Source organism: Dermacentor andersoni, chromosome 2 (genome assembly GCF_023375885.2).
Source record: "Dermacentor andersoni chromosome 2, qqDerAnde1_hic_scaffold, whole genome shotgun sequence".
Classification (NCBI taxonomy): Eukaryota; Metazoa; Arthropoda; class Arachnida; order Ixodida; family Ixodidae; genus Dermacentor; species Dermacentor andersoni.
In genome coordinates this window covers 68,770,271-68,798,031 of record NC_092815.1, presented here as the reverse complement: position 1 = coordinate 68,798,031, position 27,761 = coordinate 68,770,271, and the positions used below count along the sequence as shown (strand labels likewise).

Below are 27,761 nucleotides of genomic sequence, written 5' to 3'. Positions count from 1 at the left end.
AGGCGGGAGTTTGACGCATTAGTTCTGCGGAAACTCACAAGGTCAAGAGAAATAATTAATGAAGGGAAAATGGGACATCCACCCAATCGTGGCAATTGCTGCAAAGTAGTTTACTTTCCACCTTGAACCATATGCTGTGGCACTGTTCTGTGTTGCACCACTCGCCTTTCAACAAGCAAGAAGGCTGGCAAGAAGCCGTCAAGAGCGACGGCCTTCAAGTCCAGCTTCGGGCTGTCCAAAGGGCCTGCGACAGGGCTGAAGATCACGGTCACGGCGTGGGTGCGGCCCGCGACTACGACAATGTAGTCTCTTAGGACCAAATAAAGTTTCTTCTCTCTCTCTCTGTCTGTCTGTCTTTGTAGCAATTGCTACGAGTGGGTGGATGTCTGGATACGAGTGGGTGGATGGGTGGACTATCACACGATTCTGCGAACACGCGGAATTTTCTAAGGAGAGCGCTTCACTGCAGCACTACTCTTTCACCGGCAACTGTGGCTACACAGCACAGCTTCTTTTGCTTCCCCTGCACTGTTCACTCTGTGAATTCCTTTAACTTCAATGCGCTTCAATGCGTGGTCTGCAGTGCCTTGAACGAAAAGTGCGCAACTTCGATACATTTATCCACAATCCATCATAATTCGTGACCTATAGAATGCAAAACAATTATATATATATATATATATATATATATATATATATATATATATATATATATATATATATATATATATATATATATATATATATATATATATACAAACAATACTATCGACGTTACGCTGGGTTTATAGAATGCTGCATATTATTTGCCGACATGCAAAGAAATACATGCTATGACACAATTGACGATGAGATGTGCTACGTTTATATTTTTGTTAATTGAACGCTGCGAGTATTGTGGAAGGTTACTCAAAGTATGATGTCACGACTCCGTCACGTGCGTTCCAATACTTGACGCTTCGCATAACAAATATACGCCAAATTGTGGATCAAAGCTTTCTAGGGTGAGTTATTGCGTATGTTAGAATGATACGTGATAAGGCCCAGGTAATAGGTAAGTAACTAACTATACACCCTCGATTAGACATTATTGCGTCCATGCTTTGTAACGTTAAGGAGAGGAGGTGCTCGAGTTTCAAGGTCGCGTTCTCCTTCTTCTTTCGCTCTTGTTTCACTTTTTGTAGCTTCTGTTAAGGGCAGAAATAACGCGTTTGTTGCTCTCGAAGTGTAACTTCACGGTGTAGCTCAGTCAGCTTGACCTCCTGAGCGCCAAATTGCCAGTGCAGGGATAGAATAAGCTTATGCTCCGAATATTATTTCGTCCTTTGTGAAGTGCATGAAAATACCAAAGAACCATCGCACAATAACATGGGCGAAATTCTGCTGCAAAATTGTAATTACGAATATGTTAACCTCAGACGTTCTCACAAGACCAGGCATGTTCGCTTCTAACACATTTCACAGACGGCTGTCTTTCTTCAACCTCAATAAAGTTTAATATCCGCGAGAAAGTATTAGCAATTCGATAAGTGTTTTCTTACCTGCAATTTCTAAAGAGCGCGAGGCGGAGCGAGCATGTGCGAAAAGCCGCCAAAGTGAAGTTATTGCGCTGTTACACACGTGGCAACACTTGACTACGGTGTGTCCGACGTTGTCCGCATACGCAAATAAAAGCATCATGACAGTTTTGACAGCAGTTTACTTCAACAGTGTTCTTACTCAAACCATATACTATCTATACAAACTATTAAATTTTCAATCATGACTAGTCAAGTTTAATTGCCGCACTCGAGATATCAGCTGAAATATCCTTTACAGACTCCGTTCGAATTAGGTCCCCATAAAGTTTGACGTTTAGAACGACGGAAAGTTGTTCGATCAATGCGCGGACGTCACAGTTGTGTCTAGCGGTGCTTCGCGTACAGTACTGTGGCGGGAACCCCTTGACGTTTAAGCCAGAACAATATACGACCCGACAAGTACTGCGAGCTCTCGAGAAATTGCTGTGCTCGCGGAAAAAAAAGAAGGAAAGAAAGCTTGCGAGACATGGCGCGCATATTTTTTCATTTTTATTTTTTATCTCTCGGTAACGAGCGCGGATAGCGAAGAGCACTAGAAAGTATCGACCATTGCGATGTGACCCAAGGCATAATCACTATACTCGCCTAATCTCTACGGTTATTGTTTATCTTTTCGTGTTTGATGACGCAATCTGAACGAAAGCTGATGGAATATATCGGTGGTTCTCTGAGTCAGGCGTTGCGCGTGCAGAGGCCGACATGCGGAGTGATACGATTTGGGTTTCTTTTTTTCTTTGTCTCGTCTTCGCTAGTCGAAGTAAAATACACCGGGAGTTAACGGCGCTTGAGTTGCAGCTGTTACTAGCGCAGAGTTAGCGCTCAATATCCTGTAGGACTCGTGCGGGCATTATTTGCACGTGCAGTGACTCGGTGGCTGGAGCATGCGTAAGGAAGTCGGCGTGTTAGTCGTGTCATACTCTCATATAAACTCGTACAAAATGTCTACGTGCAAAAGAAGAGTCACAACACAAAAGTTCGGACAATGTACGAAGTTACCTGCACATTTTCAAAAGGCTCTATAATGAGCGTGCATCTTGCATGTAGAAGCCCTTCTCAGCATTCTTTCCCCCCAAATGCAGTAGCACTTACTGTAAACAGATTTGCGCGCGGCTTCTGCGTGATTCCTGTGAGATCGTTTCGAGAACTCGCGAGAAAGGAACGATGCATCCCGATCGATACTAAATGCTATGAATCCCGCAGTTCACTGTTGTTTCTCTGCGCCTGTGCTACGTTGCATATGCATTTTCTTCGTCTATACATCTGCTCATCATGAATCGCATCGCGGCCGCACGTACGTGTTCGGAACCAATGATGTTTGGAACCCAACATACGTGTACGTGTCGGGAATCAGCTCTCCGGCGCAACATGCCGTCGTGTTTCGTCTGCGTATGTTCCGGTATGTGTGAATCTTTATGTGAACTTTGTTTACTCCCTTATCTAACTCCGCCCCGGGCGCGCCGAACCTGCGCAGTCTCTTCTTATTTTACAATATCTTATCTTTATTCTATGTACTATTATGCGAAAACGAGCAGCCGTCACCATAATAGGTTGACTAAATCTCTTTCTAATATTTTCACTTCAATAATGTACTAAATGCTAACGCATGGTGCATCCCTTGGGCCAGGAGGAACTCATTGAGGCCCGTATACGATATTCTTTTGAGGCGTGTACGCAATACAACGTATACACGTTCTTTTGCTTTATTTATTTATTTATATTTGAGAAGCGGCTGATGAGCCAGGCTGAAAGCGGATGAAATGTGTCTTGTCTCAATTTGCCATCGTAGGCGCATAACAGCGTCAAGGTCCTTCTTGAGAAACGCTTTAAACGTGCCTCCTGACAAGCACCTTCAGCAGCCGGACGTTCTCGTACGCCACGGCTACGCCCTGGATCTGAACTGCACCCCACTAAAGCGCGTGTAGCATTCCTGAGGGATACGGGGCTCCAGTGAGACTCTGTATAGTGCGAGTTCATTTCGCAGCTGTACGTGTAAGTGTGCGTGCGCTTTGTTTGCGCTTTCTTTCTTTCATTCCTCGTGATCTAGACCTACCTACATTGAGTAGCATTCCGAGCCTGTCTCTTGGCTAACCTCTCCAGATACCGGCGAACTTACTCACTTTCTCTTTGTCTCAATGTTGCCAATGCAAAGAAGCATAGCATCTAGCACAGACAGATCGCTTTTCAGTTCCGCGCGGCGCGTTCGTTCACAGGTAGCCAGACTAAGATCGATAAACACGGTCAAGGATTCGCTCATAGAACTGCTGCCGGTGGAGACGGAGCACTGCATGCGCGCATCACCCGGCCCTCGCGGCAGCTCAGTTTTCAAGCAGTGGCGGCGGCGAAATTGACAATGGATGCAGTCGGGAGCGGGCACAACACTACGCCATATATACTCTGACATGCACGCTGCGCCTTTTCTTCTTCTCGTGTTCGTTTAATCCGAGTCCACGGCGGCGTCAACGATAGCTCTATACGAACAGATTGGTATGCGATGCAAAACTCATAGCAACAGTCCACGTGGACTAAGCGAGAAAGAGAGAGAGAGAGAGAGAATAAAATATTTATCGGTTGTGGTGCACTTTGTCCGCATCACCGTTCTTTGTATACACACAGAGTAACAGGCGATCATGAAGACAACGGAAACGCTCAGTAAGGTAGTTCGCAAACATGAAAATTGCCGGCCAGCCGACAAAAGCGCAGTGCCGTGGATGTAACAATGTCCTCGGCGTAGAGATTTGGGCGAGTTGCTTGAAGTTCATGACGTAAAAGCAACGCAAAGCTCCTAAGTGCGGGAACAAATAGCAGTGCGGCTGGCGGAAAGAACTAACGACAGAAGCGTTGTGTCTCCGCTTTTATCCGGATGTCTATCCTCTAAACGCACGCTCATATAGTCTTACCTCACTTATAGGTGCTTTGCGCTGAGTTTACGCTACGAGCAATGTTTTCGTAAAGCAAACTTCGCAGCTGAAGAAAAAAACCGACCTATAGTCGACGAAGGCCGAATCCGGCACATTCGCTTTTCCGGGACCGCCGCTACATATATGCGGGTTAACTATGCGTTAATTTAATTATGGGGTTTTACGTGCCAAAACCACTTTCTGATTATGAGGCACGCCGTAGTGGGGGACTCCGGAAATTTCGACCACTTGGGGTTCTTTGACGTGCACCTAAATCTAAGTACACGGGTGTTTTCGCATTTCGCCCCCATCGAAATGCGGCCGCCGTGGCCTGGATTCGATCCCGCGACCTCTTGCTTATTAGCCCAACACCAATTAACTATGCGTCCTGAGGGTGGCTGCGCCAAGGCATGATTACTTCAATTAAATGAATGATTTATGGGTAAGAGAGAGAGGTTTGCCTGGCATGCTGCTCCAGATGGGTATGATGAAAAATGAAATGATATACGCAGTGCCCGACATAGATAAACAACTTACAAAAAGCACACCACAACACTCAACAAACTAAAGCATCTCATTGAGACGTGTGTATCTGCGGAAGTGTGAAATTATATTTCGTTACGCGAGATGCATAGGCAGCGTTAATTCGGCGTAAGCTAATTAATGTATCATTATACCGGAATTCACTCACCACTATTTCATCAGCAGGATCACAGATGAACCTTGAGATGTCGTTATTCAATTTAACATAGACCAGTGCAAGTCTTGCGCGTTACTATACACGTTTAAGTCCAAGTACTACTCCCTGTAAATTTGTACGAGTGACACAAGATTGCTGATTTTTGCGCTGCCCAGCTGCACGCAAAGATATAAATTGGCAATTATTGGGCTTGTTGTTTAGGATTACACGTAAAGGCAAAATTGTCGAAATGCTCAGAATCCTGACACTAAATTGCAAATAAATTATACTCAGGAGAAATAAATAAATAAATAAAGAAACAATATAAATATAAACAAGCATTTATGGTTTTTGTTTATTGACATTATTGTTAAGCACATGTGGCACCAATGAGTGGTGACAGTTACTCCTTATTGCAGGAGATAAGCGAGGAATTGCAGCATAAAAAATAATTGAGAAGCATCATGCACATAAATGACACAATGTTATTCCTCTGGATTTCCCCCCACCCCAGGTGAAACAGGAGTGATGTAAGGTACAAAAAAAAAAAAAAGAAGAACAAGAAAGAAGAAGAAGAAAAGCAGCAGTAGATTTGCCTGATCAAAAATGTATAGCCTGACTTGTATACTTATTATGATCATAACTCTTTCAACCACAGCAGTATAAAACTAATACAATAGACACGCGGCGAAAATTCGTGACGTGGACAACAAGCAACTTTCTTCTTTTTTTGTATAGCTATGCACACGGCCGTGACTTTTCTGCATCGCCCACAAACCGTTCCCAGCACAGGTTATGTGTCAACGATTTGTTTCCGTAACACCGTATCACTAGCGACGCCGTAGGCGAAATAAAGTATGCTATCGTTGTGAAAAAACAAAAAAGGAAAAGACAAGAAAAAAATATCAGAAGGCAACTAGCGTCTTGCGGAAACACAGCCACAACGAACGGGCCACGAGTGGCGAAAAAAAGTAAAAGCAATGTGCAAATGAGACAAAAATTGGAAGTGCTATGACCCGCAACGCTCGTTAAATGTCGGCATTGTTTTCCTTTACACATGTTGTTCTCCCGATCTCGGGTCGTCGGCACGCGTTAGGATATTGGCCAATAATACGCCGGTCGTCAAAACATTCACGCTTTCCGTGCACGTTTCGCAGAGCGAAGTATCATGGCGACGCTCTTCGAAGAAATCGCCGCGCAAATGCAGCTTTCCTGAGCAGTCGCACGGGCATACGTATACATGCAGTATATAGTTTATGGACGAGAACGCGCGATGAACTGATAATTGTAGCTGAAGCGAAAACGATCTTGTATACATAGTGTTGAACCGTGCTATACTTTTCGGCCGAGCGCTGGCGTATAATTGTGCACGCTGGTTGCGACCGAGAATTCGTCTATAATGTATACATGTGCGCGAGTTCTTGCGCGCCGATAGCGTCGTTCATCACGTGCAGCACGTGCCGGCCGGTATACACGTATTCCAACAATGTAAAGTTACACCGCTTCATGGACCCATTATCGCGTACACGGCTTATAGAACGGCAATTTGTTACCCGCCGCGGTTGCTTAGGATATATGGTGTTGGGCTGCTAAGCACGAGGTCGTGGGATCGAATCCCGGCCACGGCGACCGCATTTCGATGGGGGCGAAATGCGAAAACACCCGTGTACTTAGATTTAGGTACACGTTGAAAAACCCCAGGTGGTCCAAATTTCCGAAGTCTCCCACTACGGCGTGCCTCATAATCAGAGAGCGTTTTTGGCACGTAAAACCCCATAATTTGTTTTATACGTAACTTGCGAACGTCAGCAAATCTTTCACTTTTACGACATTTTTTTCCTTGTGTACGTCAATCGCGTCTAATAAGAAAGAGCGCACTAAATAATATAGCGACGGGCGTCCAAGCACGAAAGTTTGGACAGCGGTATGCACAGGTAACTATAGACATGTGGTAACGCGCTCTATGCCACAAATCGATGGACGAGAGGAAGCTTGCTCGGCGGAAATCTACGCCTCGTTTTGGTACGTGTTAGCGCGCTTCTTTGAGAAATATTCTTGCACGTAGCCAAAGTGCGCGATGCATGCTTGCCAAGCATTGCAGAGTTCTTGGCCGATCGCCGTCTATGTATTGCGCACACGGAAGCCGTAATAAGCGCTGATAGTGTACATACCAATTGGTGCGTGCGACACTTGAGTGCGGCCAAATGCGCGAATCGATAACTGAAGCAGGCAACGTTTAATTTTGCACTTCAACGGACAACTTTTTTTTAAATTATTATTCTGACAAAATTTGGTCGCTAGTTCCTCTATTTGACAGCGCACCGCCGGCAAGCCGTTCTCCGCGAGATGTGCTGCCGCATCAACATGCGAGCAGGACGATGCCGAAATCACGCACGTCGAAAGGAGACGGAGAGGAGGGCGGGAAGGTGGGAAAGGAGGGACGACCCGTGTGTTAACCCCTGTAGACTTCTACTGGTGCGGAGCACAATGGCCCCCGGAATTCCTCCGCCGGCGAGATATTTGGAGGCAAAATGGAAGGAAGCACAAGAAGCCATATAGTGCAACAGGGCCCAAAAAGACGGGCTAGGGGGGCGGGGGGGAGGATGGGGTCCCTGCGGGTACAAGAAGGGAGGCCATTCTCCACTGAAAGAGCCGAAACCTGACGTTTACGGCCATATCCGTCTCGGGGAGCAGTATTTTATCTCTCCCGTTAGTCAAGGCAGAAATTGCCTCTGTTTCAAAGGTATCGCTACTACACCGCGCCAGCGTCTTTCTCGAGGGAGTGCTTTGACCTTCCGCGAGATTCGGTCACGAGAGGTTAGCGCGCTCATAGCGTCGTTATTGTTCTCGCTTTTATTTGGCTATTCTTTATTTGCTACCAACGACAAGGCGCAGAGGAGATCAAGAACCGGCGAACCGCCAGCGACGGCGAGGGTGTTTTTAGGTAATCGCGCTATCTGTATGCAGAGCGACGAGGGCATTGTTCTTTTATTTTATTCCTTTTGTTGGTCAGCCGCTGATGGCGCGAGCACAATTTTTAGAAATGCTGCGTCTAACACTCCGTCGTGGAATGCAACGTCGTTCGACGCACGCACATGGCTCGTGGTACTGCGACAGAACCGACGAGCATTTCTCTCGAGATGAAACTTTCACAGCTCTCGGAACAATCCCACGTTCGCCTATCGATGCGTTACCAAAATAAGTACCACCTTCTTGTTTTCTTATTAGAAGTAAATGCTAATGGTGCATTCTCCGCGAACTATAGTCATTTCCTGATACGCGCATTTCATTCACTTCACCCCTTGCCGTTATTTGAACGGGCCTCTTTGGTGAAGGTGCCGGCGCATCGCGGTGATTCCAGTAGTTGCGCCGGACTCTCGTTCGTACTTCGCGAGCGCCGCGCAATGACATTCAATCGAACACGGCGCCCGTGTGAGGCAGTGCATTCGCGGAAAAGATACGAATGGAGAATGCGAGGAAGGCACAGCTAGGGGGAAAAACAAACGCAGTCGCGTCAAAGAGACAGAAGCGAAGGAACTGATTATTATTTCAAACAGGCCGTTAGACCGAACAACTGCCCTCGTTTCCGAGAGTGAAATAATTGCGTGACGACCATCGAGCCGGTCCGTTCTACAGGCGGTCAACTTTTCGGGGAGAAGGAGCGCCGCCCGACGCGAGGCCGCAATTGTAACAACGCGCACTAAACGGAGCCGAACAAGAGAGGACAGGGCGTGCGTGTGCGGCGGTGGTACTCACGTTGCCGTGCGCAGGAGCAAGGCGAGGAAGAGCACGGCCCAGGCAGCGGCGAACCAGCGCACCGCGTAATCCATGGGTCTCTCGGCGGGGCTAACTGCAACGGCGCTGCCCGCTCCGCGCGGAGGCCGGCGGCATGGCTAGTGCTCGTTCGGCGCGCCGCCGCTCTCCGCTACCGCAGCCGCGGGGACACCCTCTCTCGCGGCCTCCGCCGACGCCGCAGATGCTGCTGCTGCTGCTGGACCCTCTGCTCCTGCTGCTGCTGCTGCCGGAGGGCGGAGTCGCCAGGCGCCTCCTCTCTTCTACGCTGCTGCTGCTGCTGCTCCCGTGGCGGAGGAGAGCCCCGAACGGGGGGGGCGATCTCCCTCCTTCTTCTTCTACCTTTCGGCTACGGCACCAAAGGCGCCGCCGACGGTGCGGGGACAGCTATGCGACAGGACCGCGACCGAAGAAGACCGGCCGGCCGCTGATGCTGCTCTCGAAGAGCTCGCCACGCGGCCTCGATTCCTCCGCGGTCCCCGAGGGAGAGCAGCGTAAATTTCTCGCCTGTGCGCGAGGCGGTGACTCTCGGCGCCTCTGCGTGTGACGTCCAGTGGTGCTGCTCTTCACGGGAGGGCCCGGGGGTGGTTTCCCGAAGAAAAGACCGTCGAGCGCCTGTCTCGCGTTCCTTGCCAGCTTAATGGCATCAGCTGTCGCGCTTTAGTTGGGATTTTAAGTGCACTCCGCAAAGAATTGGCTCACCGATGGTATCCTGCGTTCAGATTCACGTCTTGTTCCGAGGAACGGTCAGATTATCTGCGCAGATTTTTTCCCGGTAGATTTGATTAGCAGGCTTGCGACGTTTTAGCAGTGTCACGCCGTCACTCCTTGAAAACGAGTCGTGAGAAGTTCGTTCATCATAGCTCTCGAAGTGAGCTAAAGCCTAGAGCTCTTCGTCGTCGCGTCTATGAGTAGGTACGCCTCAATAAATCCCACGTAGTTTAGCCAACAGATGTAGCTTATGAAAAAGGAAGAAGGTTTCAGTTATCTACCATTGAGATAACTGGGGTTGTGGTCTTTAAATGCACTATGTTCTCACTTGCCGCAGGAATTTCTCATTGTTCTTATTGGAAGAACGCTGGCTATTGACTTGTGGTGTTGTTGTTCTTAGTTTTGCCTAAGTATCTCGCTGCGAATCGGACGTCTCAGCGTCCCCTTCAAGCCGTCGATACATCCGCGGACGTTCGCAGCTTCAGCACTGTTCCCAAAATAGCCGACTGACACCGAAACCTGAAAAAAAGAGAGAAAAATAAAAAATGTCAAAGAAAGGACGACATTATATTGCTTCTACATGATGTGCACTTCTGCTGCCGTAATGCCATCACACAAGAGCAAAATATATTAGAAATATATAGCGCGAGTGTGCCAGTTAGGTGAAATGTCGACAGGAGGTTGTCTCGCAGAAGAGATTTTGTAAAAGTGTGAAAATTACATTTAAGATCATTGCGTATTTTGTGTGTACTTTAGGAATGCGTTACACCAACTTGTATGGGAACAAACCTTGTCTACTTCAACCCTCATGACACATAAGCTTAGACGTTGTAACTGGTTCCACCGCAGCGCACTGGAGTTGCACAGCCATGGCTATTCGGCCAACAACTTTCGAAGCTGTAGCTTCCCCGCTATCATAGGAGATTCGCCATGGTACATAAAAAAAAAAAAAAAAAAACACTTGTGCAATCCCGAGTGATATCTGCTGGAAAGACATCCAGATGAGCTCCCTCCGAAGTACAGTATATGTAAGTTTGTTACATACCTTACCTCGGGAGAGGAGAGGAGGTGAGATCGTGACAGATCAATAAAGTTTTGACAGTTGTCGCGATAGAAAATTGGTTGTCCTTCCGGGTGCATAAGTCCATCCACCATTATGATTGCAAGGTGTCATCATTATGCTGGGTGTTGATTTTAGACTATACATAATTTTTTTAAAATCGCCATGGCAGACAGCATAATTTAAGTTATTGAGCTCGATTTCTCGAAACGGCGAACTTTACTTGCACGAGAAATCGAGAGACATACTTGACTAATTAACAAAAAGTCACTAATTAAGCTTTTAACTAATTACTTTAGGCACATATTACAATTTACGAATTGTACCTGGCGAGGTTGCAATGCATATCCTCTTGGAAGAAATTTTGAGAACGGCACGGGTTTCGAGATATGCGCCATCAAACCTGCTGTAACCAAGCATTGTCGATCCACTTACTTTTAACAATACGCCATTTGATGCATTAAAGGGAAGTACAAAATTTATTGAGAACCACCACGTATTTCGTCACACACTTTGGGAATGAATAGCTCGGAACTGGTGCCATCTTGAAAATTCGTTCCATGGTGATATGCCTCCCGTACACCTCGTGTACAGCTCGAAATTTCAATATATGCCATGGATTGTACTCTGTGGATTGTACTGCGGGAAGTCGCACAAAATATGGCCAATCGATTCTTCATGGCCGCAGTGGTCACAGGTTGCGGTGTCGGCCATCTCTATGCGGAACGCATAGGCTTTGGTAAAAGCAACCAGCTGGACGACCGACCACTATCGGAAGAAGGAATTCGACACCATCGACAGGACCTAACGTCAAAGAAGAAGGCCGTGCAAGTGCTACTGCGCTTCTTGCGATCTACTGACCTTTGTGAAAGTCTCTGTCTCTGTGTGTGATTTTTTTTAAAACCTTTTCCTCTCTGTCCTCTTTTTAATCCCTTTCTCCCAGCCCCACTGTAGGGTAGTAAACCGGAGTCTAATATCTGGTTTGACCTCCCTGCCTGCCTTTCATCTCTCTCTCTCTCTCTCGATATATGCCGTAAAATAATTAAATGCAAAGCTAATTATATGTTTTTGTTAATTAGCTAATTATGCATTTCGATTTCTCGTACAAGAGAGAGAGACAAAAGCGAAGGAAAGACAGGGAGGTTAGCCAGTGTAAATACCGGCTGGCTACCCTGTGCTGGGAAAAGGGGTAAAGGGAATAAAAGGAGAAGGGAGAGAGAAAAAGACAACAAGAAAATGCACACACTAACGCGATGTTACGCGCAACAATAGTCAAAGGTGGTCGCACAATTCACATGTCCTTAAGAACTTGAGCAAAGCCCTTAAGGTCTTGAGTGCCGAAACCCGTCTGGACCAGTGTCCTAGAACTTTATCATCTATCATCTATTATCACTCCTAGAAAACGGTGCGTCTTGTCGTAGGCAATAGGCTGTCCATTAATTCTGACAACGTATTGTCTCATTGCTTTGCGGGTGAAACCGACCATAGAGCACTTCTGGGAGGACACCTCCAAAGCTCGTGCTCGAAGATAGCTGGATGTCAGTGTGGCCGCTTTTTGGAGTCTGGCGTGCACCTGTGGACGCGTCGCTCCTGATGACCAAATGCATACATAGTAATGTCTGCCTCTTCGCGTAATCTAGCACAAGGAAAAGAACTATGCCATGTGCCACAGGTGATTTAAAAAAAAAATTGTATAATCTAAAAAAAAACAAAAAATAAAACACCCCGTAGTTTAATCATCAACTGCTTAAATCAAACACGTTTATGACAAGAGGCCGTGTGTTTCCCTGATCTTTAGCTGATTGTCCCTCTCCATTGCCCCACAAGTGAACCAAAACAATAAGCTACCCTCTGACACCTAATAGCGCAGGCATTGTTTCACCTGTGACAAGAGCGCTTTAACGGCTCAATGTGGTTGACTAACTTGGAAAGCATACTTAGCGCCAGCGAACGGGACAGAAGGGAGACGACACCAGAATGCGCTAACTTCAACCGCTTGATTTTCAGGAAACACCCTCCTATTTAACCCATGCGCAGTGGCGCCACCTCATCCAAATTTTAACCATCCAAAAAAGCCGTCTCTAACAAGTCAACCGAAGGGGCACTAACACACGTATCACTATTCCGACAGATAGCCTGAGCCTCAATAATCTCTCGCACATCTTTATCTTTGTGCTTCGCTACAACCCGGCAGGACCCACACACCGGCGCACAGCCGCATTCCTGACAATAAGTTGACAGATGACCGTGTTACTTATTTCTCACGTTTAGAGTATGTTCTCGTAACCGGTCATTAACCGGTCTCCCTTATGTTCTCGTTCGCTGGCGCTAAATATGCTTTCCAAGTCAGTTTACCACCACGCCCAACAAATGGCAATGGTTGACTTACGTGGATGTATATGTAATACCGTGAACGTTCAACAATGAATACGCCCTTGTGCTCTGTCGCCAGGTCTGCTAGACTTCGCTATGCCTTCAATTTTTTTCTTCGTGCATCGCATGCATAATACCATTAGAAACAACAGAACATCAAGTACATCAGAAGCACCAACAATGCAAACAGAGCTATAAAACAATTTCAAAATGCAGTCAACGTCATTGCTCCATCGCTACAGTTCGCACTGAAAGTATTTCACTTCAATTTTCGATCCTCCTAGGCAGAACTGCAAATGCGAACGCATGTTCGAATAGTACTTAGTGCATGGAATTTGTTGTGTTCATGCATATTACCACGAACCTTGGGCTGCACCAAGGCGACAAAAATTCCCAAGCGCTGGCTATGAAGGTGAGTTTTAAAGAGTTAAGTTACGCCCTTTCAAGCACACCTGGCTTCTGACTGTTAGTACATGCACGTAGCAGATATTATGATGCACATATGGCTGCAGTTCCGTCTTCTTTTCGACCAGGTACTACGTGTCACGCTGAGAACGTCAGCTTGCATCATACATCCTGTTCTTCTGCCCGACGGGTTTTCACAGCGCCATCGGGTGAGTTCCTTTATTTCTTATTTCCTTCTTTTTTTTTTTTTTGCCAGATGCCTGCCTAATGGTGCAACGCCAATGAGTCAGTGCATGGTAAACGCCGCACGCAAGAGCATAACGCCCTCCCGGGCTAGGAAGCAACCTTTTTTCCCTTGGCAGCATGCCTAGAGAAATCAATCAATCAATCAATCAATCAATCAATCAATCAATCAATCAATCAATCAATCAATCAATCAATCAATCAATCAATCAATCAATCAATCAATCAATCAATCAATCAATCAATCAATCAAGTAATTAATTAATTAATTAATTACTTAAGTAATTAATCTCAAATCTCCACAAACAACGCATGTATCAGAGAACACTGCGTACCTAACCTTACAATCAATAATTTATTCAAGAAGAAGAAGAAGAAACTTTAGTAAAGAATAGTCCGGCAGTTCTTGATGTGGTGGCCTCTGGTGACGGCTCGAAGTTCTTGGACTCGAGCGGCATCTTTGGCTTGCCGGACGGCCCAGAGCTGGTCTGCCAGCTCTGAACTTCTGATAGCCGCCTCCCAAAGGAAAGTTTACTTATTTGCCAATAAATGATTGGCTGAAGCATGATTCGCGCATGTAGGCTTCCGAAAGGGGGCATGATTGAGTAAGCAATTGAGTGACTGATTGGCCGACTTGACCAATCAACTATTCCCAGCGTTGCTGGGCTTCTCCGCATGCATTTCCCTGGACAGGTCGCCTCCACCGGCCGCGCGGCGCAGCATTGTGTGTCAGTCTCAGTACCCTCTCGGCCGTGGTCCCATTGTTCCGGTCTTATCGCGACCGGCTCGCATTAGCGAGACGCCGTGCCTCCGTGGCGCCCCCGTCCCCGCCAGAGGAAGGGGGGGGGGGGGGGGGGCGACTGCGTGCACGTGTCTCGCACCGCTTTCTGCGCGGCCTCTCCCGCTGCACAGCGTTTTGACGACATGCAAAACCCTCAAGTGCGCTTCTCCACGCACTTCGTTGGACTTAAATCGAAGACGGTGCACCTCGGGCTGGAATCGTAATTAAGGTGTCAACATGAAGGCTGAGTGCATGATTACTGCCACCCTCCGTTAGCCTTGCCATCGAAGCTTTCAAAACAACGCGTGTCTCAGCTGTAACAGTGCATGCTACTATAACGGTATCGCGGCAGATTTGATCTGTGGGAAAGCTTGCTTACGGAAATTTGCTGCACCCATGTAGAAGTACTGCATTGCAACACGACGTATGTTGTGCAGCTTCGTACAAACAGTCCCTTTGTAGATGTGCGCACTTCTACTGAAAACAGCTTCGACTTATGCGAATAAAATAGAAACTCTGCAGATGTCGACAGACAATTGAGTGCCCTTCCATTCTATTTTCGCACGTATTCGCACACAACCGAATTTATTTATACTTGCACTCATATGTATAAGCAGACGACCTGTGGGCAAACTATTGTAAATGTCGGCCTGCTATCAGTTCTGGTCCATCTTGGGCTACTTCGCTCTTCTCTTCATTTTGTTCCCTCCTAGTGTCGCATACAGCCAGCCCTGTCCACTGAGTCCGCTGCTGGTGTTAGGCCTATGCATGAGCACTAAAGGCCAATGAAACAATGTCAACAATGTTCTCGCCTTGTTTCCCAACCTAATTACCTGCATTCTTCGGGGTCAGGTTACCACTGCTACGCGTACCATATATCTGCAGTGTTTGAGGAGGGAAGTGAAAGGGCCGGTTCAAAAATGATGCAACATGATCACTGTACCGCAGACCGGTTTTTGAATGCAAAAAACAAATAGCATAGTCAGGTGCGTACTGGCGATAAGTTATTCTAATTTACGTCCCTCTCCTCATACCGAAGCACCTTAGCGCCGCCACATCGGACATTCCACAATGTCGATACGTGGACGTTCAGAACCAAAACATCGCGGGCGCGTACTCACCAGCATAGCTTTTTGTACAGTTTCTGTCACAGCGAGCGCCTACGTCTGTTCCGGTTCGTCAACATGCCGTGGATCCCGTAAGGGAATAAGTTCTGTTGAAGGTACCAAATATTTTTTTCCCTCGTAGCAAGCTATAGGCTTCCACAAACACGGCGTCAGCAGCCACAGTTTCACCTGTGCAGTTTCAGCGTGCAGCCGCAGTCCAACGCACACTGCAGAGGAACTGATGCAGTTCACATCGATGGCGTACTCCTTTCAGCACACGGCGAGGCGCTGCAGTGACTGTACCCGAGTAAAAAAAAAAAAAACTTGCAGTCGTCAGAAACACCACAAGAGAAACACGATGATCGAGCACACAGCCGGTAAAGCCCAAAACTTCGATCGGGGGCGTCTTCGTACGCGGACGGCAAGCGTCCGGCGTCGTTGGCTCGACTAAGGGGGACAAAAGGCACCTCAAGAACGGTGCTCGTAAAGAAGGAGGGAGCAGAAACGAAAGAAAAAAATAAAAAAAGGAAAGAAAGAAGCCCCTCGAAGAGGCCCTCGATGGCGATCGCTGACGCGAAGAATCAGCTTTTCCTCGCTGTTCTTGAAGACGGAGCTCGGCGAGAATGCTATCATATCGCGCGTCGAGTGGCCGAACAAAAGAACGGTTCTTGGGGGCTGCCAGATAGAGTTGTCTTTTATCAAGGTAAACAGGTCGAAAGACACTGGCGCAGGTGTATAGAAAGACAATGGAAGCTTCCAGTCATTGGGGCCCCTCTCCCAACTCGGTGGGCCTCCACGGACGCGGATACACAACCGTCTCCGCTCCTTGCGCGAACATGCACCGCTTTTCTTGGCCCAGATTCTCCGTTCGAAACGAACCTCTTGAAAAACATGCATATACGGCCGGCAGATACGCGTGCTCCCCTCGTGCGTCGCGTGCAAAGGGCGGAAGCAATGCGCTGTCGATGGACCGTTACGAGTATTGCGCATGGGAACACCGCAATCGTGAATTCGTTTGTTATTACATCTGCTCTTGCGTCCTGGGGTTTCAATATGGGGCAGCTCAGACAGCACTGCTTTAACGATTCGTACGCCGCGCGCAACCGTATTCCCATCCATATCCTCGCGTATGCTGAAATGAAATTGGAATGTTAGAGGGTGCAAAATGAATGTGGACTTGCGCAAAGCGTTCATCCTTTGCGGCGTTATACACTGCGTTACATCATTGCGCATTTTGCTTCGTGTTCTCGAATTGCAGATCTAGAGCTTTGTGACTCGCCCAAAGGCCAGTCACATTTCTTTTTTTTTTTGCATTCTTGTGTGCGTAGAATACACGCTGCATTTCTTTGTGTGTTTGTGTCAGTGGGGCGCCGATACAATTTCGAGTTTCTAAACGTAGTATACATGAGCGTATCTTCATGATTCAGGCATGTTGGATTCTGGGGTTTTACGTGCCAAAACCGCGATTTGATTATGAGACGCGTCGTAGTGAGAGACTCTCGAGTAATTTTGACCAAGGGATCCTTAACGTGCCCCCAATGCATCGGACATGAACGTTTTTTGGATTTCGCCCCTATCGAAACGCGGTCGCGCGGCCGCGATTTGATCCTGCGACCTCGTATTTAGAATCGCAATTAACACCACAGCCGCTAAGCCACCGCGGCGGGTATTCAGGCATGTTGCATGTGTTTAGCTCTTCTCTTCGCCATGAACGACCAATAAACTCGCTTCTTTCCTTTCCTTCTTTTTTTCCAAATTTCAACACAAGAACTTATTCTATGAACTTTGTGGGGAAGTGCATTGACATATATGTATTACGTCCCTGCACTTCATTGTCTACAAGTTAATAATGTAAAGCTGCACGTCAATCAGCTAGACTTCTTAAGCTATACAAGTCCAGAGTCCAGTTTGTGCTCTGCAGCAGCAGCAGCAACAACGACGACGACGACGACACAACAACAACAACAACAACAACAACAACTACTACTACTACTACTACTACTACTACTACTACTGTGGTAGTTGCAAGACTGCTGCTGTCGTTGCTGCCTGCTGTTGCCTTTTTTCCTTCTCCTCCTCCTGCTCCTACTACTACACGGCTGCTGCTGCTACATGCCAGATTTTCGCCCACGTGCCCGAGCATTCCCGCGTGCACTTTCAGCGGTCATTGAGAAGCCGACTGAATGGCGATTGACGGCTTCGATGTGGTCATTTCTAGTGACTACTGGAAGTAGATGGGCATTGACTCGATGGCGTTAGTGAATTGCCAATAATGCCATTGAAGTACGAATGACCATTTAGAGCAGCTTCGCTTGATAAACGTGGATATTGTGGCTGAAGAAAAACAAAGCAATTTTAATATTCTAAAACGGAATGCAATTTTTTCTAAATTTTTGTGTAATATATTCGCGTTTTCTGAAAGACTTTTGGTTTCTCTATAGCATAGACGAAACGCCAAGTCCGCTAATTTTAAGACGTGAGGACAACTTGGACGTTATGCTCTTTCCACGTGCAAATGTTCGCGTACACCTTCTAAATATTCTATATATTTTGTTATATGGATAGCAGAGCTTCATCATTTGTTTTCGTTATACTGATTGATTCATTCAGTCATTCATACTTAATTACTTCGTGGGTAATAGGGGAACCCCCTCTTTATGGGAAGTATGACCGAACTCGTAATGAAGAAAGTGATCTTAATGAAGTATTGCCGCGCAGCGCCCTCTCTCGCAGCCCATTCAAGTTTACCAATAGTCTTGGAAAGGCGCCATGGTGGCAGCGGCGCAAGTGCGTGGTCACGAAGAGCTCCGATAGCCTCTTCTTTTTTTTTTTTTAATTCGGAAGGATTATATGCTCCATCGAGCGAAAATACGTCGTAGTCGGCGCGACCGAAAGACGGCACCAAAAATAGCCGACGGCGCAAAGAGTAAAAGCACGTATAAAATGCTCGCGTTGACCTAACGTTTCACAAAGAGGTTTCTGTAAACAAACTAATTTAATGGCTTTGAAATGGACATTTGGTTAATTTTGGTCTGGGTGGAAATTGAACCCAGGCTTCCACGGTGCAAGACAAGCACGCTTCCCCGACGTCATGGCGACTTTACGGCCCTGCCTGACTAAAAGTGTGCATCGTGCGTGCGTCATTGGGCACGGGACGGCACAGCCAATGGGGAGGAGGTGGCGCCACGTCATGAGTGCACATCATGAACGCGTTCGTGGCGTTCCGAGGTCTACAAACGGCATAATGATTTCGCATTCCCACACGTAAGCATTCTTAAGTGCTTCTGTCGATTTTTTTTTCGATTAGCATTGATACTGACCGTGCCAAGATACTGACCGTGTCACCCTCACTAAATTTATTCTTACATTGCCCTCAGCCTGCTATACATTAGAGCGTTTGAAAGCGTTTCCATTTAATTTTCTTTTTCTAACTTTCGTCTTCAGAACTTCGAGACTATGCGAGAAGCGGGTCGAGCGCCGCCTGTTTGCATTGCTTGGCCAAGGGAGGCATAAGATACACGAATTCCACCGGTTCTCATTAATAAGAAAGAAGCGCCTGCCAATCTTTGAATGTTGCCTTTCTTGTCTTCTATTTCTCTCTCTCTCTCTACCGCCTTATACCGGTGCAGCTCCAGTTCTGCCTCATTCAAACTCAACCCAAGCGCCCATTATAGCTGGTTCTTGTTCAGCTGACTGAATAAGAATAGAAGTTGCCGGCTTTCTCCCTTGATTCCTATTCGAGAAAGGCGTGCAGACAGACTGAGACAGTGCGCTCAGTTCATTGTCTTTCTCCGCAAAAGATGCGCGTTGTGCTTTCCTTTTTTCGTGCCGTGTAACATAGAACAAATACGATACCGACTCGATCTTATCTGAACATTCATTATACGAGGGATGCTTGACACGCTGTGAGCCTTCGTCATAGTGAAATTTCGCCAACTTGCAGCGTGTACATGTTTCTGTCTCAACCCATGCGGCGCACATATATAGGTACATACCGCCGCAAGCATGGGGCACACTGTTGCTTATATAGGGTGGCGACACCCAAAAATATACGGAGCCGTATAAGTGAAGGGTTAATCGCTGCTTGTCTTGCGAAGAATACAACAGGATAAGAAATCTAGGAAGAGATGCCGACCAAATAGATGAACGACAGCCCATCGTATATGCAACTTTCATTTGTACTTTCCATTTAAACATCATCTGGGAAGACAGTGACGGTGCCATATTGGGCGCGGTGCGTGAGCAGATGGCTATGCTGATAAGTCGCGAGGTCCCTTCTATATATATATATATATATCTTGCTTAGTGCACGTCCTGTGCCAAGCCAACGCCGGGATATAAAACTCGGGTGTGGCAACTGGCTGACGAGAGCGTACGTTGCATAAGTCCTTAAGCGCGATTTGTCCTGCAAAGGTTGTGTGTCACATCACGGAGTTGTGTTGCAGTGGCCGTTCGCCCGTGGTTTCACAGTGCGCATGCAACAATCAGGCCGAGCGTACAGCTGGCGAACACAACAGCTTATCTAAACGAAACGCGGTGGTTTCCGTGTTTGAATGTTCAGAGCAATAAAGATGGAGTGATGCAGACCTGCGTGGCGGTGTTCTGTCCTATGGAGAAATATAGTGCATACGCGTTGCGCGTAAGGAAGCGGCCGCTGAAATTTTAACGGCAGTATGAAAGGATGGTCTCGTTAGTATGTATGTATGTATGTATGTATGTATGTATGTATGTATGTATGTATGTATGTATGTATGTATGTATGTATGTATGTATGTATGTATGTATGTATGTATGTATGTATGTATGTATGTATGTATGTATGTATGTATGTATGTATGTATGTATGTATGTATGTATGTATGTATGTATGTATGTATGTATGTATGTATGTATGTACGCGCATAATACACTGTGTATGCGTGCGTGCGTCTGTGCGTCTGTATCTCATTTGCCATAATACATCAGAGTGCATACAAGGCCTGCCACCAGGCTAACATCACCAGTTCCCGATAAAGTCAGCGTATTTATGCATTTTGTTGAAATCGAGGCTCTGCTATACAATCCAGCTGCTCGTGCCAAAGCACGGCCGCTGGATAAAAAAAAAAAAAAAAAAAAGGTCCAGCGGCCGTGGTCGTACTATGCTATGCAGGTGGGTTCGAGCAAATCAAATATGATGGTGATTACAAAACTTTATTAAAGTAGGGATGGCTCATCGGCCCATTAAGGGTAATGAGATCAATGGGGAATCGGGAGATGACGACAGGGCCAGCTACCGAGAAATCAAGTATAAAGCGGCGTCTCGAGCAGTCCTGGGGATGGATGGATGGATGGATGGATGGATGGATGGATGGATGGATGGATGGATGGATGGATGGATGGATGGATGGATGGATGGATGGATGGATGGATGGATGGATGGATGGATGGATGCTATAAGCGTCCCCTTTGAAACGGGGCGATGCGTTGCGCCACCAAGCTCTTGCTATTATACTGCCTAATGTCCTACCTAGGTTAAAAAAATAAAAAAAATAAAAGCACTATGAACTCGCACAACCAAATGTTCTGACCCCCTATTGCGAACTTTGCTACTGTACGTCTCTGTAATAGATCCACCTAGTGGATGTGTCCATTTCGTCTGCTGTTGAAGTTCTGATTGCCTGGGCTGGGCTGCGCATCCGCGTCATCAAGACGCCACAGCAAATTAGCACTTCAGCAGCAGACGAAATGGACATATGCGCTAGGTGGACTCTTACAGAATACCTCCCCGGGGCAGCTCAGCACGAGTCCAAAGCGAAAATTCGGACAAGTACAGTACGACGCACGTGCGGTCGCAGATTTGGGGCGCCTTCATGCAAATCAGCGCTTTCGTACGAGTAGGCCCCCCTTACACATCCAGAGTTACCACAACAAATCTGCTTGTCGCATACATAACCATAGTAGTTGGTCAGATTGGCCTGCGTTTCTCGACAGGATATTTCGTCTGAGTATTGTAGAAACACGGAGAACATGCAGATATAATTTAGTTCCGTACCGAATACACCTTTTAGTCCATTTTTTCTTATATAAATGAAATCAGAAACTGTATCGGATGCAGAATGACGTCACGCAGTTACGGAGTGCTTACGCCACGAATGCACGTGGAAGGTGTCCATTACATACAGCTTGACAAAGAATGATGTCTCCCTGATGTCTCAGTGTCTAACCGCCTCACTACACTCGCGGTGACGCTACGTTTTCAATGTTTACACGCGGTCCACAAAACTAAGATTTTTGCGTTTGGACTTCGTGTGGTTTGGCTTTCCGGCTTCTAAGGTAACCCTGTACCACTCGCACCTATGCCTTACTCCAATGTTCTCCTGTGGGCGCGAAGAGACCATCGAGCACCTATTGTGTACCTGCCCTTGCTACGATGTCCAACGCCTCTCTCTGCGGGCAACTTTACGCCGACTGGACTCGAGACCGTTCACCGAGTCGAAGATACTCGGACCGTGGCCACACCCGTCACTGGCTCGAAAAGCGATTCGTGCACTAGTGCAGTACTTGAAGTGCACGGGCTTAAGAGACCGTTTATAGTGTCCTTGTGTATGGTGTCCCTCCCACACGTACTCAGTGCTTACTCTCTCCCTTTCTTCCTCTTTATATTTTCCTCCCCCCCCAGTGTAGGGTAGCAAACCGGATGCTGTTCTGGTTGACCTCCCTGCCTTTGCTAGTTGGTAAGGAAAGGTACGGCGTTCGTGTTGTCCACTTCTCTACTCTTGTGTCCTGTCTACACGCCTCACTTCTTTTTTGCATAATGCTGCCTTTCCTACCCTTGTTTTACCTCTCTCTCTCTCCTCCGCCTCCACAGTCATCACATACTTTTTTTCATTCCTTTAACACAAAACCTGCCATATTGTGCCATTTCCTTAACTCTTTCATCGCCTAGAGGTGCAAGTTCGCCAAAGGTTGCCGCTCGCGCGTGCTCGAGTTTCTTTTCTTTTCTTTTTTTCCCCCTTTTACCGTTCCTCGTCCACAAGCAAGTCCACGTTCCCAGACCATAATTCACAGAGCGAGCTCCACGGCATGCATCCGTCCAGCAGCAGCAGTAGACAACGCGCATGCACGTATATATATACACCTTCTCGCGAGATGTGTACGAGGCAGCGTCGGCGGCTCGCCAAAGCCGCACCGCCTCCTTTTTTTACGAGCTAAAACGACAGCGCCTAACTGCGTCGGAGAAGCGCACGTCCCTTTCTTTGTCAAAGCGCGGGACCCGCTGCTGTCGCCGTCGTTGTCGCTGTGGTCGTCAAGCCCAAGAGCGAGCCTGCTCTGTTGACGCCCGCGCATGTCGCCAACGCCCTTTGTTTGAGAACACGCGCGGCGCAAATCCGTGTGTGTGTGCGTGTGAGCGTGTGCGTGCGCGCTTTTCTTTCGTTCCCCTTTATTCGTCGCGGACACGATTATGGTAACGAAAGATGGACGCATGCGCCTAAGTGTCGAAACTAGTTGGAGAAGCTGAGAGTACGTCCGCGAGTGGAATGCAAGAACGCTCGTGTAACGCACATTGGGTGCTCGTGAAATGGTCAAAATGAATCCGGAACTCCCAACCACGGCGGGCCTCATAATCAGATCGCGGTTGTGGCACGTAAATTCCCAGAACCTATTTTTAATTCTTCAGCACATGCACTTCGATCTCGGTTTCTCAACTTTAGGTTGCGCAGCTTAAGCCTAAGCCTAAGCCTAAGCCGATCTATCTATCTATCTATCTATCTATCTATCTATCTATCTATCTATCTATCTATCTATCTATCTATCTATCTATCTATCTATCTATCTATCTATCTATCTATCTATCTATCTATCTATCTATCTATCTATCTATCTATCTATCTATCTATCTATCTATCTATCTATCTATCTATCTATCTATCTATCTATCTATCTATCTATCTATCTATCTATCTATCTATCTATCTATCTATCTATCTATCTATCTATCTATCTATCTATCTATCTATCTATCTATCTATCTATCTATCTATCTATCTATCTATCTATCTATCTATCTATCTATCTATCTATCTATCTATCTATCTATCTATCTATCTATCTATCTATCTATCTATCTATCTATCTATCTATCTATCTATCTATCTATCTATCTATCTATCTATCTATCTATCTATCTATCTATCTATCTATCTATCTATCTATCTGGCGACTTGCAGATAAACGCACAGGAAGGAAATGGATGCTTTCTATTTGTGACCTGAAACACGCTAATGTATAGAGACGCATAACCCGGAGTGAACATGGATCATATGTTGCGTGTCGTGCTTGCAGGAATATGAAGCAAATTCTTATTTTAGATATTTCCAGCCTCAGAACTCGCCTCGCGTTATGTTGTGGTTCGTTACGCGCGTAAGCGTAATATTCTTTATTTCTTTCTTTCCTTCCTTTTTTTTTCTCTTTTTGAGACCGAGAATCTCCCTTCGCGTTATTCCTGGGCTCGTTATTTACTCGCAAATGCGGTATATTTTCGTCTACGTTAAGTATTTTTTGTCACTAGGAAGGGCTTGTAAAATATATCTGTTTCTTAGGGACCCAACGCCTTACGGTTTTGGCCAGTTTTGACCGGCGAGTAGCCGTTCTTCTGGAGACGTAAAATTGTTTGGACCTTCGAAGAACGGCATTATTGTCGGTTAACTACTGAATAGAATGCTTGTAACAAATACATCTCTATTTAGCAAAGCCAAAGATAGGTATTGCTTTCAAATTTGGTCAGTAATAAGTAAAAAGATAAGTCCTATACTGTCAATTTTTATTTTAATGTTCAACCCGTAAGCTGCATGTTATTCACTTGCGCTTTCTTTGACTTTATAGCGACGGTTCTTTTGCCTCGTGCTATAATGTTGTTGCAAAATTATTCTGCTTTCTTTTGTTTTTCGTGGAAACTAGGACACCAGTAAGTGTTCTGAACCGTGCTGAGCTTAGACGAACTCAAGAATATTTAGTTTTGGAATGTCGTGCAGTAATGTTTCAATTTAATTATAAAGTGTTAATCGCTAAATCGATACGCACGGCTGACTCGCACTTAAATACTGCTAACCAGTGAATTCACCGCAGTAGACGAAGTAAATAATACTTAGTTACGATGTGTCATTGCAGCAATGCCGTCGTATAATCACAAATCACTCATCAACTAGGTGAGACTCGCGGTTTATTTCGTTTAAACGTTGGAAAAGCTATCACCAGGATGCCTTGTCCGGGCAACTTCATAAATTGTTGAATCAACTCGTCTATTGCAGCACACACTGATCCTGTCGCGCTTGCATTGAGGGAGGATCCGTATTTTTCCCTCGAGGGACCCACGAATGTTTTTCTGCACACTGCGTCAATGAAGCACGCCACCATGAAGCGGCATTAAATATTGACGGACCCCTTCGTGGGTGGCTGTTGAAAGAGACGTCGATGCCTCCATAAGAGCAGAGTTGAAAACAAACACCCATGAAAATAAAGAAGAAAGAAAGAAAGAAAGAAAGAAAGAAAAAAAAAGGAAAGAAAGAAAGAAAGAAAAAAGGAAAGAAAGAAAGAAAGATGAAGGGTTGCAACCGAGCGGTAAAACTAACCGGTGACGCCCGTTTCCTGCCTCTTGGCTCGTGGCAAACTTTGTTCGCGTAAGCGTGTGTGAGTGACACAACTTCCATGCACACGTAAGTGACGTCTGCAAGGTACTGGGTTTCACCCAGCGTGAGGACGGCCTGACGACTCATGCGTCTAGCACCCGCAATAAGGTGCTGGATGTGGACGAATGAGTTCTTTTCTTTTTTGTCTGACAATTTCTGCCGAGATAAGATAGTTGATAGAAAATGGCGATGATGATATCAGCCACTGATGCCACAAAATCTGGATAAGTGCATGCCCTCAGCAACTTTAACTGCGCTATCAAAAAAACAAAAAACAAAAAAAACGACATGCCCCGTTTCCAATTATCCCACCATGTGGCATTTGAACGTACAGCGACACAATAGAAAATCCATATGTTCCCATGTATTCTACATAGGACATGCTCCGTATAATATGTCATAAAGGGTGTGTCCCTTATGATACATGTGAACATATGGGTTTTGCATATGCGATCTTCATACGTATAGAAGAGAGAGAGAGAGAGAGAGAAGGGAAGAAGGAAAGGCAGGGAGGTTAACCAGACTGAGTCCAGTTTGCTGCCCTACACGTGGGGAGGGGAATGGGGAGTGAAAGAGAGAAAACTTAGGTGTGGGATATTTATAGTCGGGCACTCAAGTCTGTTGCCTTCAGGTAGTGAAAAAGCGCTCGAACTGTTTTCTGGGCTAATGAACTGTGAGGCCAGGCCCTCAAGATCTTCGCTTCCGTAAATGGCCTGTCATCCAGTCTATTCAAGGCACACTGGAGAGTCTCACGTTGATTATCGAAGCGAGAACAGTGGCACAGAAGGTGACTGATGGTCTCTTCACACTTGCAATTAGCGCACATTGGTGAATCCGCCATTCCAATACGATAGCTGTAGGAGTTGGTGAATGCTACTCTTACCCACAGCCTACACAGCAGTGTTGCGTCACGTCGTGAAAGGTTCGCTGGTAATTTAAGTTTCAGTGATGGGTTGAGGCTGTATAAACGACACTTAGAGTTCTGTGGTGTATGCCAGTAACTTAACGTGATGGTACGAGCGAGACTGCGAAGCTCTCTTGCAGCGTCGACTCTCGATAAAGGTATAAGGAGTGTCGGTGCGCCAGCCTGGGCACGTCGGGCAGCGTCATCGGCGAGGTGATTACCAACGACGCCACAATGTCCCGGCAGTCACTGAAATATGATATCATGTCCTCGTTCAGAAGTGCAATGGCAGGTTTCGTTGATTTGTGACACCAGCTGTTCATAATTGCCACGTCGTAAACTTCTCAAGCTCTGGAGGGCTGCTTTCGAATAAGAAAATATTGCCCATTTGTTGGGCGGTTCTTTTTCAATGTATACGACAGCAGCGCGAAGAGCGGCCAGTTCGGAACCTGTAGATGTCGTTATGAGTGAAGTCTTAAACTTGATGACGACCGATTGAGATGGTAGAACAATGGCGCCCGTAGAAATTGCCGAGATGGAACCATCCGTGTAAATATGGATTCGGTTAGCCTATGAACAACGCAGAAGTTCCAATGTGATCTGCTTGACAGCCGTGGTGGTCAGGCTAGCTTTCTTCACTATTCCTGGAACAGCAAGGTACACAGGAGGATTTTTCAAGCACCACATAGGGGATGACGTTCTTGTTGCGGGTGAGTGCCTCCAAGACAAAGAGTGCGGGTTAGCCGCAATTGATCTGGAGAACGCTGCCTTGGGTCTTTTCTCAGGCAAGCGAGCGAGATGGTGGTCAGGGACTCTGGATATATGGCGAACATGCGCCAGGAGTGCGTCGATAGCTATATAGGTCATTATTGGGTGGTCTCTCGCGGCGGCAATTGTTGCCACGGTTGAAGCATTTCGAGGTAGCCCCAGACATGTTCGAAGGGCTTGGCCTTGAATGCTCTGTAGGACATGGATGTCAGTTTTGTTAGCATTAGACAGCACTGGTGTGCTATATCGCAAGTATCTTAGGAGGAACGTCCTGTATAGTTGAAGCATAGATGCCACGGATGTGCCCCACGTTTTACCGGCAAGAAACCTTAGTATATGGGAGATAGAAGTAAGCCTCTTCTTTAAGTATGAGATGTGGGGGCTCCATGAAAGGTCTCTGTCAATAATAACCCATAGGAATCTGTGAGTTCTTGCGTAGGAAATTGGTTGGTGGTCAATAGAAAGGGGGTACCAGGTCATGGGCTTGTGGGTAAAAGCGACTAAGGCGCACTTCTCGGTCGAAATGCAGAGGCCTTGCGCACGCAGGTACGATGATGTTATATAGGGTCACTGCTTTTTGGAGCCGTGCACGCACCTGGAGACGTGTAACTGCCGAGGCCCATATGCATATGTCGTTAGCATATATGGAAATGTTTACTGTATGTGGTAGAACGTCGGCAAGTCCAAGGATTGCAAGGTTGAACAAAGTGGGGCTAAGAACCCCACCCTGAGGGACGCCACAGCAAGTGTAATGCTCAGCGGTTCGGCCATCTGCACTGTGCACACAGAAGGATCTT

The 27,761-nt window shown here is 46.6% G+C and overlaps 1 protein-coding gene across 2 annotated transcripts in view; it reads right to left on the bottom strand.

The window, feature by feature from the left end:
- Positions 1–17,390, bottom strand: part of LOC126541919 (protein Wnt-6-like) — a 50,602-nt gene extending 33,212 nt beyond the window's left edge. The window contains exons 1-2 of one of the 2 annotated variants that reach the window (XM_050188885.3): positions 15,643–17,390; positions 8,913–10,178 (exon numbers count right to left, since the gene is read on the bottom strand). In XM_050188885.3, the coding sequence (XP_050044842.1) occupies positions 8,913–8,986 (74 nt within the window). In that variant the 5' untranslated portion in view covers positions 8,987–10,178; positions 15,643–17,390. Of the gene's footprint in view, positions 1–8,912; positions 10,861–15,642 lie in introns of those variants that run through there. The other variant, XM_055077014.2, reaches the window with a different exon arrangement.
- Between the last annotated feature and the right edge of the window lie 10,371 nt (positions 17,391–27,761).